The 14,536-nt window shown below is 35.1% G+C and overlaps 1 protein-coding gene across 8 annotated transcripts in view; it reads right to left on the minus strand.

Moving 5' to 3' along the window:
- AKAP6 (A-kinase anchoring protein 6) overlaps positions 1 to 14,536 on the minus strand; it is a 284,148-nt gene that overhangs the window by 206,880 nt on the left and 62,732 nt on the right. The window contains exon 1 of one of the 8 annotated variants that reach the window (XM_021287395.2): positions 1,276 to 1,441. The exons of 6 other annotated variants lie outside the window; for them this stretch is intronic. In XM_021287395.2, coding sequence (XP_021143070.2) covers positions 1,276 to 1,356 — 81 coding nt within the window. In that variant the 5' untranslated portion in view covers positions 1,357 to 1,441. Of the gene's footprint in view, positions 1 to 1,030; positions 1,442 to 14,536 lie in introns of those variants that run through there. One more of the 8 variants, XM_065064090.1, reaches the window with a different exon arrangement.

Here is a 14,536-nt window from a genome sequence, read left to right on the forward strand (position 1 = left end):
ACACCTTTTACTAACTATATATCAGTCAAGAATTTTCCACCTAGTGCCAATTTTGCTCCTTAGAAGTCAAAAGGCTTTGTTGTCTTAATCCTGAGCTTTTCCAGTACATATCATTTCAAAAGAATGAATAATTTTGCAGAGAGAACAGACAGTTTTGAGCAGTCTGAGCATATTCCTCAGGACATGACAAACATTGTGAGCTGAGAACAAAAATAAAACAAAGGGCTTTTGGAAACGATACAGCTCACAAGCTATTTTGAAAATGGTCTCATAAATAGATGCAATTGTGATAGGCATCAGAGTGTTCATATGTTGCATTCAGTCTATGAAGAGCTACAGAATTTATTAAGTTTCTAATAAAGACAGAAAAATCTAGATTTAATTATGAACTTCCATGTTTACCTACAACCTACATTATTTTCAGTCTGTTGGTTTCCTGAGCCTTTACTAAACATGTCTTCACAATATAGGTCAAAGTTTTAGCCAAAATAATGTAATTATAATCTTACAGTGTCTACTTCTAATTATATTGTGACCTATAAAAAGTTAGCTGAGTAACGTCTCAGGGAATAGAGAGGATTGAGCATTAAGTTTCACCTCAATATACAAAAAAAGTTGCAATCTCTCCATTGAAACATGGGACTAAGATTTACACATGACAAACAACTTTTTTATCTTCAGAAGTGAAAGATTTAAATTGCTTAAACCCAAGACTCATTACAGAAACTTTACATTTTATAGAACAGGAAGTGAAAGAGACTGAACAAGCTTTTCTCAAAATTAAGAAATCTACACCCACAGGAAAAAGTTCTGTTAATTTTTCAAGTAAGATTTACAGTGCACAGGAGACAAACTGTGTTATTTAAAATGAAACACATTTAAGTCATGCAATACTTCTTTAGAAGTTGAAAAACAGCTGGTTAAAAAGAAATTTGGATTTACTGATAAAAACAGTTGACAAACAATGATAATTTATTGCAGTAGTCACTTCTAATATTTTGTAAAGTATTTTACTTTAATAGTGTCTTACCTCATTTATACTGGAAGGAGAGTTTTCAGGTATTAGCTTTGCAAAAAAAAAAAAAAACAACTGTCCAATTTTCCCTTCCTTAGCTAAAGGACTTGCATGCAATGAAATGAGTAGTTTAGAAAACAAGTGTCTGTTGAAAAGACAGACAAGTGAGCCATAGACAATCTGTAACCCAATCCATCTTCAGTGTCGAGTCAACAGCTTTTATTTTGCATGAAATATAGCAAATAGTCTGCTGCCTCTACCTGTGTTGTTGTGCAGATCAAGTTTAGGCCTGTCTGCGCTTCCCTTGCACGTTCGGAGCTACAGTAGTGATTTCTCAGCATTTGGATCTGCTGTATGGCAGCTAACTGAAATTTCAGCCGACACTTGTAGACTTGCAATTAGCAAGGTTATTTTAAGCACTGACCTAAGTTCCAGCAGAATGTTTATGGCATTATGACAGGAAGGAATCCAGTATAATATCGGTCACTTGGTAACCCTGTAAGGCTGATCTCGGAAAGGACAGACCCTCTGATTCACAGTGCAAAAGTAAATATCTTACCCCCAATTTATTTTGATTTCCATTTTTAAGCTTTGAATGGAATGGAAATATTTACTGGGTTAATATTAGGAAGCTTAGAATTTATTTTAGGACCTGGTAGATCATATGCTTGGAACAAATGTATTAATAGGAAGTTAAGGCTTCCCCAATGGAGTGATTCATCACTTAAAAAACAGAGGCTGTTACTTTTATAATGTTAACACTCATAATAATTACCTACTACATTCTGAATGGGAGAAGAGAATCACTTACAGAGCTGAACTTATTAGAGCTGGACTCTCAACAATATCTGTTATTTTCTCCTTGGTTACCTTGAAAAGGGCTCCCTCTTCTGTACAGGCCTATGATAACCCCTCATTTGCCCCAGATTCCTTCTGAATTCTCTAGCTGTCTAACTATTTCAAAGTCATGTCGAAAGGCTCAGTCATACCTCCACACCCTCATTCGCTGTTCAGTTTCATTCCTCCCCCCACTTTTTTTTTTGTCCATAGATCAGCTTTCTTGTCCCCACCCATCCTCATACTTCCAGCACTGACAGATCTAACCTCACAGATGGAACCATGACAAACAGCTCTCCAACTGCCCCACATTGGAGCTATAATGGTCAACCAGACCGTGTGTGTGCACAAAGACAAGTTTTCTGAAAGCACCACAATCAGAAACACCATTAAAAGAAAGGTATTTGTTTTAAAGGAGAAAGTAAATCAATAAAAAAAAAATCCCCACCAAGAAAAGCCGTTGCTTTTGCAGATGATTTAGTAACTTCTACACATCACTAATCACAACAAAACTGCTCCCTTGACCTTGTAGCAAAATTTACCAGATGAAATGTACTTTTGAGAATTTAAAATATTGAAAAGAAATGGCGAAAACAACATAAATTAATTTAGTCTTCATTCTAAAATCTCAAATGTATTCTGAGTTACATACGATCTTGAAATGGTGTTAAAAACAAGTAGCAGCAAGCTGACTGTTAGTTTTATGCTAAATAGCAAAATTTAAAATACACTATAGGCACCAGACAGTCTTCAAATATATCGCAAGATCAAGAGCTAGAGTTTTTGAGTGAACTGACCAGTCACATATCTTTGAGATGGTCAACACTCAGAAAGATGCTGTTGTCACCACAAATAGCACAGTAGCTTAATGTATGCACTCTTCTGAAATCTGAGCATAAGGACTGAAATGTTACTGTCATGGATACACAGTTAGCTTTTTTCAGAAGAATACCCTTCTAAGAGGACATTTCTTACAAAATATCATAACCTAACTATTTGAAGACATCATGAAAATATTGGCTTGCTAATGCTGGATAGCCTCAGCCATCAAAAACCCTAAGAAGGAAGCTAATAAGAAAGATCTTTCTCCTCTCAGATATGCTCTGTTTAAAAAACATGAGAATCACAAAATCTGCATTAAAATAAATGTGTTTTCCATTTTACATCAGTTTCTGAACTTAGAAATAGATCTATTTCTATAGGAATATGCAGTAATAAAAAGTAAGTAAATAATTTTTAAAACGCAAACAACAACATCAACAAAAACAGTTTAACAGTATTTTATTCAAAAATGGCAGGAAAAATACCAGTGAGGCAAATTTTTTGTTTCAGCTCTTATAAAAAAAAGCAGATTAGGACTACTGACTTCAGAGTAGGAGAAAAAATTGGCTGAAGCAGCATTTCCAAGTTTGGCCACAGTGGCTTGCTCTGTGCTCAAAGATTATATCCTACATTGCATTATCTGGTTTTACTCAAGTCATTTAGAAAAATGTTATATGAAGCTGTCTGGACAAATTTCAAAAAAACATTGTTCAAAATTCTTTCAAATTATTTTAGTTGCAAATTATTTCAGATCAAGTTTCATATAATTCTGGTTCAGAAATACATCTTTGATAGGAAAAATATGGGTTTTCATCAAGTGCTAGTACTTTAATAGGTAGATACACAGGCGACAGTAATTTATATGCTTTTTCCAATATAAAATAGATTTTCCAAGATTAATTAAAAGCTTTATTTAATTAATATTAAACAGTGGCTTAACACCTAGAGATGATATGAACATGCAAAGACTTCCTCTGTTTTGGGGCTTAGCTTGTAAAATCTTGAGAAGATGTAACCAAAGATCAGAGCCTCAGTTCTCTTAAAAACTTGATTCCCACCTGCCTAATCACAGGAAATCCTTTTCCTGTTGAATACCAGGTAACTCCAAGAAACATGTCACCATGTAATTTGCATCACAGCTACTATTTTACTTGCTGATTGCACTCCTTGTTCCAGGAGGCAGCTATAGATGAGTCATGTTGGAAATGGACTGTCATCTCAATCAGAAAAAAACTGTGAAGACCAGGAATAAATCCATGGTGAAAAGATGTATAAGCAGAATAATGTACAGGAGCTGACTTTTTAATAGACAAACAGTACAAGGAGGAGGATAATTCAGCAGAGGTAGATGGTTCATCATATATGTTCTGAAAGATCTTTCTGGCTAGTAGCTCTGCACAACTGGACACATTTTGGGCAAATTATTCTGGAGATGTGAAAGATAGAAGGCAGTAAGGAAAAAATCTCAGGAGTAGAATTAGTGAGTGAGTCTCATGTTTTCCCTGTAGTACAAATACTATTAGAAGGGTTAGGTATAATGCAAACATTCAACAAAGTGATAGCCACGATCAGTTTCATAACTCGTAGGTTAACCTATACACTCTTAAATAGAATTATTGATTTGTTAATAACGAGGCTTGTGGGGGAGTTAGCAAAGAAATATCAGAAATAAGAAAAGCTTCTCATTTCAAACAAGTAATATCACTGTACCTCTTTTCAATGATATGTGATTTTTGAGGGTTTAATTCCTATGTTTTTCAGTTGTGCTACCTTTACCAACCAGGCAGCATACACAATTTATGTTACGAACTCACATTTTATTTATATAATAGACTAAGAATGCAGCCCTCAACTGCAACCAGCCTGGTCTTTTATGAGTTTGGCTAACAGAGCTGGATAACGTGAGTTAAGCTAATTTCAAGTTTTCCAGTTAAATAAATCTTCACTGGAATTTTTTTTTCATTTAAATCAAAATTTTGTGAATAAATTTGTGTACAATTTCACTGGAAAAGTTTCTTAAAAGCAGAATAGGATGTTTCCCATGATATCCAATTACTATAAATGACTCGATGTGCATGATTAAAAAAACAAAACAAAACTTTACAGCCTATTATGTTTCTGTGATCCCCAAGTGTGTTGCAAGAGACCAAAATTCAGATTTCTTTTCTATCTGGTGTTTACTAATTCACACTAGTGTAGCTATGCATAGAGTACATCAAAGACCTACACACAATAATTCAAGCAGGGTATCAAGACAATTATCAAATGCATGTTATTATGTTGTTCTGCACCTTTTTAGGTAAAATTCAATTTGCCAGTTTGAAGACATTAGAATAAGATGGCTTTATTATCTTACAGGTAATATAATCAAGCCTAAATACAAGAGTGGGGAAGTTCACACTTAACGAAGTTTAAATTAACTGGTATTTTCATAATTTTCTCTAAAATTTTTCCTCAACATCCCCTAAGTCATCATAAACAAAAAAAGGAAAACACATCAGTTAGAAGCAACAAACAGACTGAAAGTAAAACAGATGAATTCTAACACGAGTTTTTGCACTCTGCGTATCTGCATAAATTAATTCAAAAATGAAGTTTAACAACAAATCTGTGCCAAGTGCTGGTCCCACTGCACATGTTTGCATTTAATATCTTCAGGAAAAATACATGAAGAAATGCACCTAATGTGAGACACAGAGAAGTAGTATAGGCATTAACCTTTCCTTTTGATGAAGAAAACATCAGTGAACACCGCCTTTGGAATTTAAACTGAGAATCACTGAGAAGTGAAATAATTTTTTTCACTGCATACCTATTACGTATCCCTTTGTTGCAGCATATCTTCCACTTGCACACAGCAGAGACTCAAGGTTTAATCTGCCCCTCCCCTACATTTTCAGATTCTTTCTTTCAGAAGAAAAGGAATGAAACAGGGCTGCTTGGAGTGCACACATGTTGGCTTCCTATATATTCTAGCAAAGAAATGCACCAAAACCAGATGAAGCTGCAGATTTCACTCACACTGTTCAAGCTTAGTATCCTATTAAAAAAAATCCTTGGTTCATTATTGTTACGAGGTATGAGTTCGCATATACAGAGATAAATACTGTAATATATACTGAACTGAAAGTGGAGCCAGACTTATTTGCAATAACCTTTCGCCATTCTCCTGAAAAAACAAAAGCTGAGTAAGACTACTGCAGAGGAATTATTTTTCTAAATTGTATTTCTAATATTTCATAGAGAATAAATAGCTAGACAAATGACAGTTTTAGCTTTTGCCCTGAAGGATTTAATCATGCAAAACTCTAAACATGGTCTTTCCCAGGAACTGAATGGCTGGTTAAAACTGGTTTTCCTTCTCCTATTCCAAGTGACTGATTGTCACATTCCAGACATTTCTAGGCAATGGGATTACATCATTCAATTTTTTTTTAATGGAAACAGCTGTTACATCCAATATTCATGACCTTTAAGTTTTCAATATCGAGTTATTCAGCTGTTCTTTCCGTCCATCTGAGTTGCAGCAAAATAAAACTACACAGAAGACCAAACACTTTTATTTCATAGTTAAATGAATGCACATATTGTTCCAAGGCAAGAGAAAGAAAACAGAGCTTAGGGGAAACGTGGCATACAAAAATCTTGGTCTTACCACTGCTTCAATGGACTGTCAGCTCCTCATTCATCCCACCCACAAAATCAGTACAGTATTTTGTTGCATATTTCACATTGCTTCTTACTAGGGTTTGATGTACACAGCTGTATGTGTTATGTGTGGATAATTCTTACAGGACTTCATAGCAAGAAAACCAGAAGGGAAAGCACACACACAGATTTCTGAGGCAGAGCACAGATACTTTTGAGGATACATGCCAACTCATACAAGCAGTCTCTTTTTGAGCTCCAAGTTCAGCCTATCTTACATCTTATTCACTGTTTGTTGTTTTGTTTTTCAGTGGAGGAAAACTTGCATGCATTTAGACAAAAGGAGCTTAATCATGTTTTAATTTAGAAGCATATTTACATGTTTAGTATTTAGTTGGTTATTAACTTAGGAAAAAAAAAAAAAAGTTACACAAAATCGATTAGTCTACCTAATGCATAAGGGCATTTCTCATGCTGAAATTTTATCATGCTGGATGCATTACATTTCCAGGATGTTTTTACATTGATGCCTGTGCCTTTTCCAGAAAACTTGTTTTGTAACAATGCTTACTGCAAAATAGAAAGGCTTGTTTTCCTTAAAATAAATTGTGGAGTGTAAGCAGAACAACAAAAGCACCGTGCAGAGAGAGAACTTGCCTTAGGAACTGCCTGAGTGGCTGAGGGGATAATACCAGCAGTGGGCTCATGGATTGGTGGAACTGAAATAACTTGTTCTTACTCCTGATCTTGCTACCAGTTTATTTTGGACTTCAGTACAAGTCACATTGTATCTGTCTGGTCTGCATGATATCAAGTGTACAGTGGATGTGATGATGCTAACTTGCACTGTGTAAACAGCTTTAAAATAGAGGGTAAAACCAAATAAAACATTAATTTATCCAGTGACCCATTCAGATCTGCAGATGAACCATTTTGTATGCAAGGAGAAACTTCAGGGGTTACAGGTGTGTCCCTCTTCTGGATGCCCTTAAGTTAAACACTGTCTCCCATTAGCACCATTGCCAGACTGCTGTTTTTCTCATATAAAGCACTGTAGAAATTAAATGTTTCATGGGAGTACGAATATAAATATTTTTAAATATAAGCATACACATAAATATACACACATTTCCCTAAGGGCTCCATATAAGCTCTACCATTGCAAGATCAAGCATTCCATTTTGTAAGTATTATTTCGCTAAATTCAACACATTAGTAATGATTTTTTTTCAGATAAACACTAAAAAAAACCCTGCAAATTCCTACTGATGCTCCCAAGCTCTGTGCATGTGAGACCAAACCTTTTTTCCTCCTTTTTTTTCCACCCCCCTCAGCAGCACCAGCAGGTTCTGTGAGAGCCCCTCTGCTCCTGCAGCACGAGGTGGTGCTGCAGCACAACCGCAACCTAAAGCTGCTCGGTGTGAAGTGAACCGTGCCTCAAATGGCTCATTGCTTTTTTTTTTAATATTGAAGTTATTAAACGATATTACTGAAACCACTGCACCAGCTGTTTAAAGCTGTTTTTTTCTTGTTTTTTTTCTTTTTAAATTTTTTTTTTAAACAGAAATTCTAGCTTGCTTAAACACTATATTTAACATGGCTTTCTCACAAATGCTTTATTAATAGAAACAAAGAAGGCAAAGAAAATTAATAGACATAATAAATGCAATTAGTCACACACAAAGCCAGTATTTCTGAAACTTAAAATTTCTCTTCTTTATCTTCTTATACAGGGAACCACAAAGATAAATTACAAAGATTTTCCTACAATGCTACATGATAGAAAACTCGTACCTTGTGAAAGTAATATATTTAATAGGGGTGCAATGCAATAAAGACATTTTAATCCTTTATAAAAATGACACAATAAGGTATAATATTATAAACATTATTTACACGCTAAAAAGTAACTCAAATGTGTCATTAAACTCTACATTTGAGTGGTTCCATTCTGTTCAAGGGCCTCCCAGGTGCGTCAAGTTGCCATCATGTACATTTGCTAAACTATATCCTAAATATACATTAGTTCTCTGGCTTTTTGTATGTTACTAAAAATAGAGGGTTTGATTTTGTGCATTTTAAAAAAAAAACGTTGTTCATTTTGACCCCACTAAGTAGACTTCCATGCACTGTGTAATTTCCCAAATGCAGCTGGTTCTGCAAAAGAGTAAAGTCTGCTTGCCTGGAACAGTTTTAGCAAGTGAGGTCTTCGAAGCAGACTTGAAGCATTTAATAATTGCAGTTTAGTGGAGAATTCTTGGAAATTCTTGTAGATGTCTTATTTATAGTTCATTCTCAATTACCGTTTTTCACTACCAAAATTAAATTGCCTCTTTTCTATAAACACTAATAGCTGCACTTCATATTCAAGGTCAGACTATTCAAACAGCAAGGCAACAAAACCAGTAGCCATTTAATTATAACAACTGAATCTTGATCTTTAGTAAGGGAACATGCAAGACCAAGTATAAAAACTTAAGTCAGCAAGTGCTGACTAGCTAATTTACTGCAGGAACATACCATGACCATACCAGAAACAATTTGAAGAAGCAGCAAGTCCTACACCCTGAGAACCTGTGCAATCATTGTTTTGAGCATACTAGTAAAGGTATTTAAGATCTTAAACTGAACTTTGGTCACAGAAATTACATAAAGCTAGACTTAGGAAAAAAAAAAAAAGAGAAAAAAAAAGTCACTAGAATGAGATCAGGCCCACATGTAGAGAAGGGCATTGTCCTTTATCTCCATACTTCATTTCTCACACAGTAAATATTTCTTAAACATGTGCTCTGGCAGGTTCCTGCCCTCTCCATAGAATGTGGCATTAGTCCAGGTTAAGAAAGAAAGAACAGCTTTTTGAAGTAACAATTCAGCATGGTAGCAGATGACTCAGCAATGTGTTTGGTGAAGGACAAATGGGAAGAAGAAAATTAAAAAGCGCAAGAATTAAATGAGAGTTATGAAAGACAAGAATTATGAGAGAACCTGAAAAAAGCAGAAAGGAAAACAGAGGAGAGATGCTGGAAAATAAAGCTAGCAACTGATAGCTAGAAACTGATTTGCAGCCTAACAAAATAAAACTCCTGAGCTGCTCTGTACCAGCACATGTATTCTTTTGAATACAGGAAACTCTCTTTTTCAGTGGTTTGCAAGATACCTGTAAAATGTGGATTTTTCCTTTGTAATTTTTCAAGCAACACCTATAATAACATACAGGTGTGGCCCTGCCATTCTGATTTGCTTATTTTTGAGGTCTCCTATATAAGACAATGCAGTAGCAAAGAAAATCCAGCTAACTGTTGAGAACTGGTTCAAAATTCACAAATCAATCACAAATGCTGTCAATACAAAACTGAGAAGAGTGGTTTAAATTGCAGTGGAGATGACTATAAGTCTTTGCCACTCAAATGCTTAGCTTGATATTTAAAAAAAAAAAAAAAGAGAGAGAAGGAAAAAACAGCAGTAGGCAGTGAGAGCTATTCTATGTATTTCATAATTAGGATCAAGAAAGAATCTCAAACAGATTTGAGTCAGGGAAGATATACTTGCAGATCTCAGCTGAAAATAAAAAAGCATGTAATTTAAATTGTAGTGTAATTCCTTACTTATTCTACCTGAAGTTTGAAAGAAATACAACATTGCCAGTATTTTGTGTTTCTTTGAAAGTAAACGATGCTATTTGAAATCAGAGATGCAACAGTCTTATGGAGCAAAGAGAATGGCTCACTTGCCATGTATAGTTTTCCTATTATAGTCTGCCTCAATTCTGATACTGAACTGTTAGCCTAGATTCATAAACAATCCCAATATTTAAACTACTCTTTGAAGAGAAAATTATGCAGGGTGTTTTAAAAAGACAGACCAAATTTGCCCAGCAACTGCTTTCAAATTGGGCCCATGTTTTTGAAACACCCTGTATTTGTGTGCATCATATGCAAGAATTCATATGAATTTACACACATTTACAGGTAATACACCGCATAACATTTGCTATTTTAATCCAATGTATCAAAATTATCCATTTCAAGTTAAGATGATAGTCCCATGTGAAAAATATGCAAAAAAGGGATTCCTGTACCTGATAATGGACAACGTATAACACACTGTGCTGTCTTCACGGTTAAACAAGGCATGTGAACCTCCAGGAATTCCATATAAACACTATCTAAAAGAAGTCCAGATGACCTCAGCAAAGAAAACATAGGATGGCTTAAATGGTACCACATCTCTACAAATCCTACTGTATTGCCCTTGGAAATATCACTCTTCTCTTCCATTTGACGATTTTGTCTTCCAGCTGTCGGACAGTGTTGGGATCCAGTGACAAATTCCAGCCATATATTGTATACAAGCTGACTGAGTGGTGTATAAACCATTTTGGTCATTCTACACAGCTTAATAGCTTTTAAAAATCAGTTCTGTTTCTATTATTCTGGGGATCATTTGGATGTTTTACTGTATCCAGAAATGCAGATACTTTGCACCATTTACAATATAACACTGCTCCTTGAGTACAATTTCTGCTTCTCAAAGGACATTAGCAATATTTGGCCATGTCAGAAGTTTTTATTCTGTCAGTATACTAAATAGATACATAGAGTAGCCATCAAAAACTATGAAGAATGAGGTGAACTGCAGACACAGAGATCTCACACACATACAAATGAAATGATATATTAGAGTGAATTGAAGCATAGTAGCTCAAACATTTTAGGGCAGATAATTCAGAGGAATTTTGGAGAAAAAATAAAAATGCATGAGAAGTGGATATACAAATACTGAGATGGCGCTGAATTGCTTTTACAGTATTATGAACATAATATATACACATACATATTTATGTACATATATGCCTCTATATATCTATTTCAGTTATTACAAAGAATATATTTCAGAATGTCTCCTCACATTCACATTGGAAATGCGAATATAAAATCATCCATTCCCTATACATTACCAATAAATTCTGATTAAATCTACAGAACCTATTCTGCAGAAATGTTACTTGCTTTCTTGCCTTTTGAATGTCTGTATAACTTGTGATCAGAAGGAAATGTACTCATCAGAACACGAAGAGGTGAGTGGCTGCACTAAAAGATAAGACTGTATACTGTAATTTGTTTCAAATCCCCTTTTGAAGTATGTACCCACAGCTAAGGGTGGGTACAGTTGCAGAGCAAACTGAGGAGAATAAAAGCAATATAGTTCACTGAAAGTTATGAAATGTATTTTCTCAGCTAACACATATTATGAAAAGTAAGTACACTGCTCTCATTACTACATTCAGTAGATTTAATATTTTTTGAAAACTTATTAAAAGTCTGTCATAATTTTGGAGTGATATGAGCACTAATGCACCATTGCTTTATGCCTGCTAAATTACACATTTCAAAAAAGAAACTGAAACATTTCCAAACAAATAAGTGCTCCATATTTTAAAATGCAAGGCCTAGATTCATAACTGACTCCACAAAAGCTATTATCTTCCTCCAGGGAATCGTTTACATGGAGAAGGAGGAGAGAGCATTCACAAAGCCTTAACAGATGGAACTGGTAGGTACTATTTCCTCCCTGTTTCGGCATAGTCCATTGTAAATGGTTCAGCTCCTGTTCAAAGAGAAAGTATGTTCATCTGTCTCCAAATCTGCCCAGTGTCACTAGAGATAGTTACATGGAACATGTTAAAAACTTCAGAAAAAATCTTTCGGATATATGTGTGTAATACTGCTAATGTTTCTTTACACACGAGATGAAGAGGCTGACATCACCAGATCTACACTGTCAGTCTGACATGAGGCTGAGCTGAGGCTCCTGCCACCCAGACGCATTTGTTAGATGTAAACAATGAGGCCGAGATCCAGAGCAATCCTTAAGGAAAGCTCAGAGCCCAGCACAGTTCCCAGACTGCCCCAAGACGACAGACCAGGCTCGGGCAAGGCCACATGAATTTAATCTCAGTCCTCCAGAAGACATCTCATGCACCTCAGTTACGGGACGGCTACTATGCACAGGGCAACATTTCAGCTGAAAGTATAAACATTGCTATACAGGCATGCCACTGCATTTTCCACAGGAAAAAAACCCACCACTCTCCTACTGTGCCCACTTGCTTGTTAGTTGTGAGATTTTAAATTATTTACAAAGGAATAATATCAGTTCACAGAAGGATCTTTAATGGTTAACTATACAGAAAGGGATTTAATTTTGAGGAAGAATTGCTGTCATTCAAGAGGCAAATATCTAAGGATATTTAAAAATCACAAACTTGTGGAACTTGTTCTTACTAAAATGCAAACATGTTATGTTACTGAAATATTCATGTTGCATTTCTGGTATTCAGACATCAGTCACCCCATAACCTGAAATTTCTTCCGTCACCATTCCCACAACAAAAGCCCATCATGCATTTTTAACAAAAATTAAGAAAATTTTTAAAATTACTTACGTTTTGTGCCATTTTCTGTGCCTATTCTTTGACTGCACCCTTATGCCATATTACAGTTTTTACATATCTGTTATAAGTGACATCTAATTGTAAACTGAAAAAGCAACAAACCCTGCCACTATAATAACTGATAAGAAATACATCCAGAAAGACTACTGAAATATTTAAAGTAAGAAAATGTCCGTAAACATAATAGTTCACAATACAGATCAGAATTAGATGCCTGTTATAAAACATAATATCCTACCTTCTAAACTACATAAAGACTCAAGTCCTCAAGAAAAAATTCACCAGGAGGATTTATGTGGCTTTTTGTGTATATGCTCTTGTTTATACTTATACACACACACATACATATTTACATGGATACATATAAATATTCTTCAAACAGTCCCAGTGACCATATAAAAATTCCCATTGGCATCCTTACTTGATATAGTGTTAGTGACCTTTAATTTAAAAGTTAACATTACTAAATCTTATTCATACCCTTGAAATAGTATTTAGCTTTTTCTAGCAAATCTGATCATCAGTAAGTGTTACTATCATCACATATACTAAACAACAAAATACATTTCTCAAGCAAATTTTTTGATTAATTAATTTGCACGATGACTTAACATACAAATATTTTTTTTATCATACTGAAAAGTGTATCATTACATCCCGTAAACCTTTGTATTTGACTCAGATTAGGATACGAACTAGAGAAGACTGTAATAGGTAACATCTGTGTTGGAATTTGATATTTACTTTACTATTTCTCCAGAGACCATTGGTAGAGCACATTAGCTCATCTTCTAAAGCCTGCACTAGCATATTTTAACATAGGAGCAATGTGAAACGAGAAGAGGGAGAAATAATAATTCTATTGGGTCAAAAGTGCACTTACATGCCTTCATGTATTTCAGAAATTCTGGAATAAGTATATATTTCAAAAGTGCAGATATCTGAATACAAGTGAGATTTTTGCAGAGTTTTTATTTTTAGAAATAGATGAAGAAACTAAGAGTGGTGAAACACCCACTTTTTTCTTCATTTTAGAGCTCCATTTCCTATTCACAGACAAACATTCGCCTTTATTTTCCTGAGTCTCCTGACTGCTGAGTAATCCAAATGTCTATTTTAGGACAACCTTAACACCTCTATTACATTGCAGATGCTATTTCACTCTTACAACTACACCCCTCTGAATTAGAAATCACCATTCTATGTCTAAATATATTGCTAAAAAACTAATGAATGCATCTCTACCCTTGCAAAATGAGCCCCCTCTTGGAGGGAATGTCACAGGTTGCAGTGTTCTTGCTCTGTGTATCCTCACTGGTTTGCTTTGAAGAAATTCAAGCTGATTTAAGGAGCTGTTCAGATTGTAACCTTGCACTAAGGGAATGCCTTAAATGCTCTACACATTGTTCACAATTTCTTTCCAAAGGCTGTCCATATGGACCCCAAATTGGTCAATTTAAGCAACCTGTGCCTTTTTTTTAAAAAAAAAATCTCTTTTTCCCAAGCCCAGAAGGGATATCCAGTGCTGGTGACTTCTGCTATTCCAAGGAATATTCAAGTCTCTTTGTCACAAGAGCAGTAATCCCAACCATTTTTGTTGACATCCTTTCCCTGCTCTTCCAGGAAGCCCAAACTTAAAAGGCTCCAGCACACTGTCTGCAACATTTATTATTTATTCATTTATCCTGATAAATTATACAAGCCAGGTCCTCCATTATCACTGGGGTTACCAGTTAAGTCCTTTCAGCTCTTAGCTCTTT

Source organism: Columba livia, chromosome 5, assembly GCF_036013475.1.
Source record: "Columba livia isolate bColLiv1 breed racing homer chromosome 5, bColLiv1.pat.W.v2, whole genome shotgun sequence".
NCBI lineage: Eukaryota > Metazoa > Chordata > Aves > Columbiformes > Columbidae > Columba > Columba livia.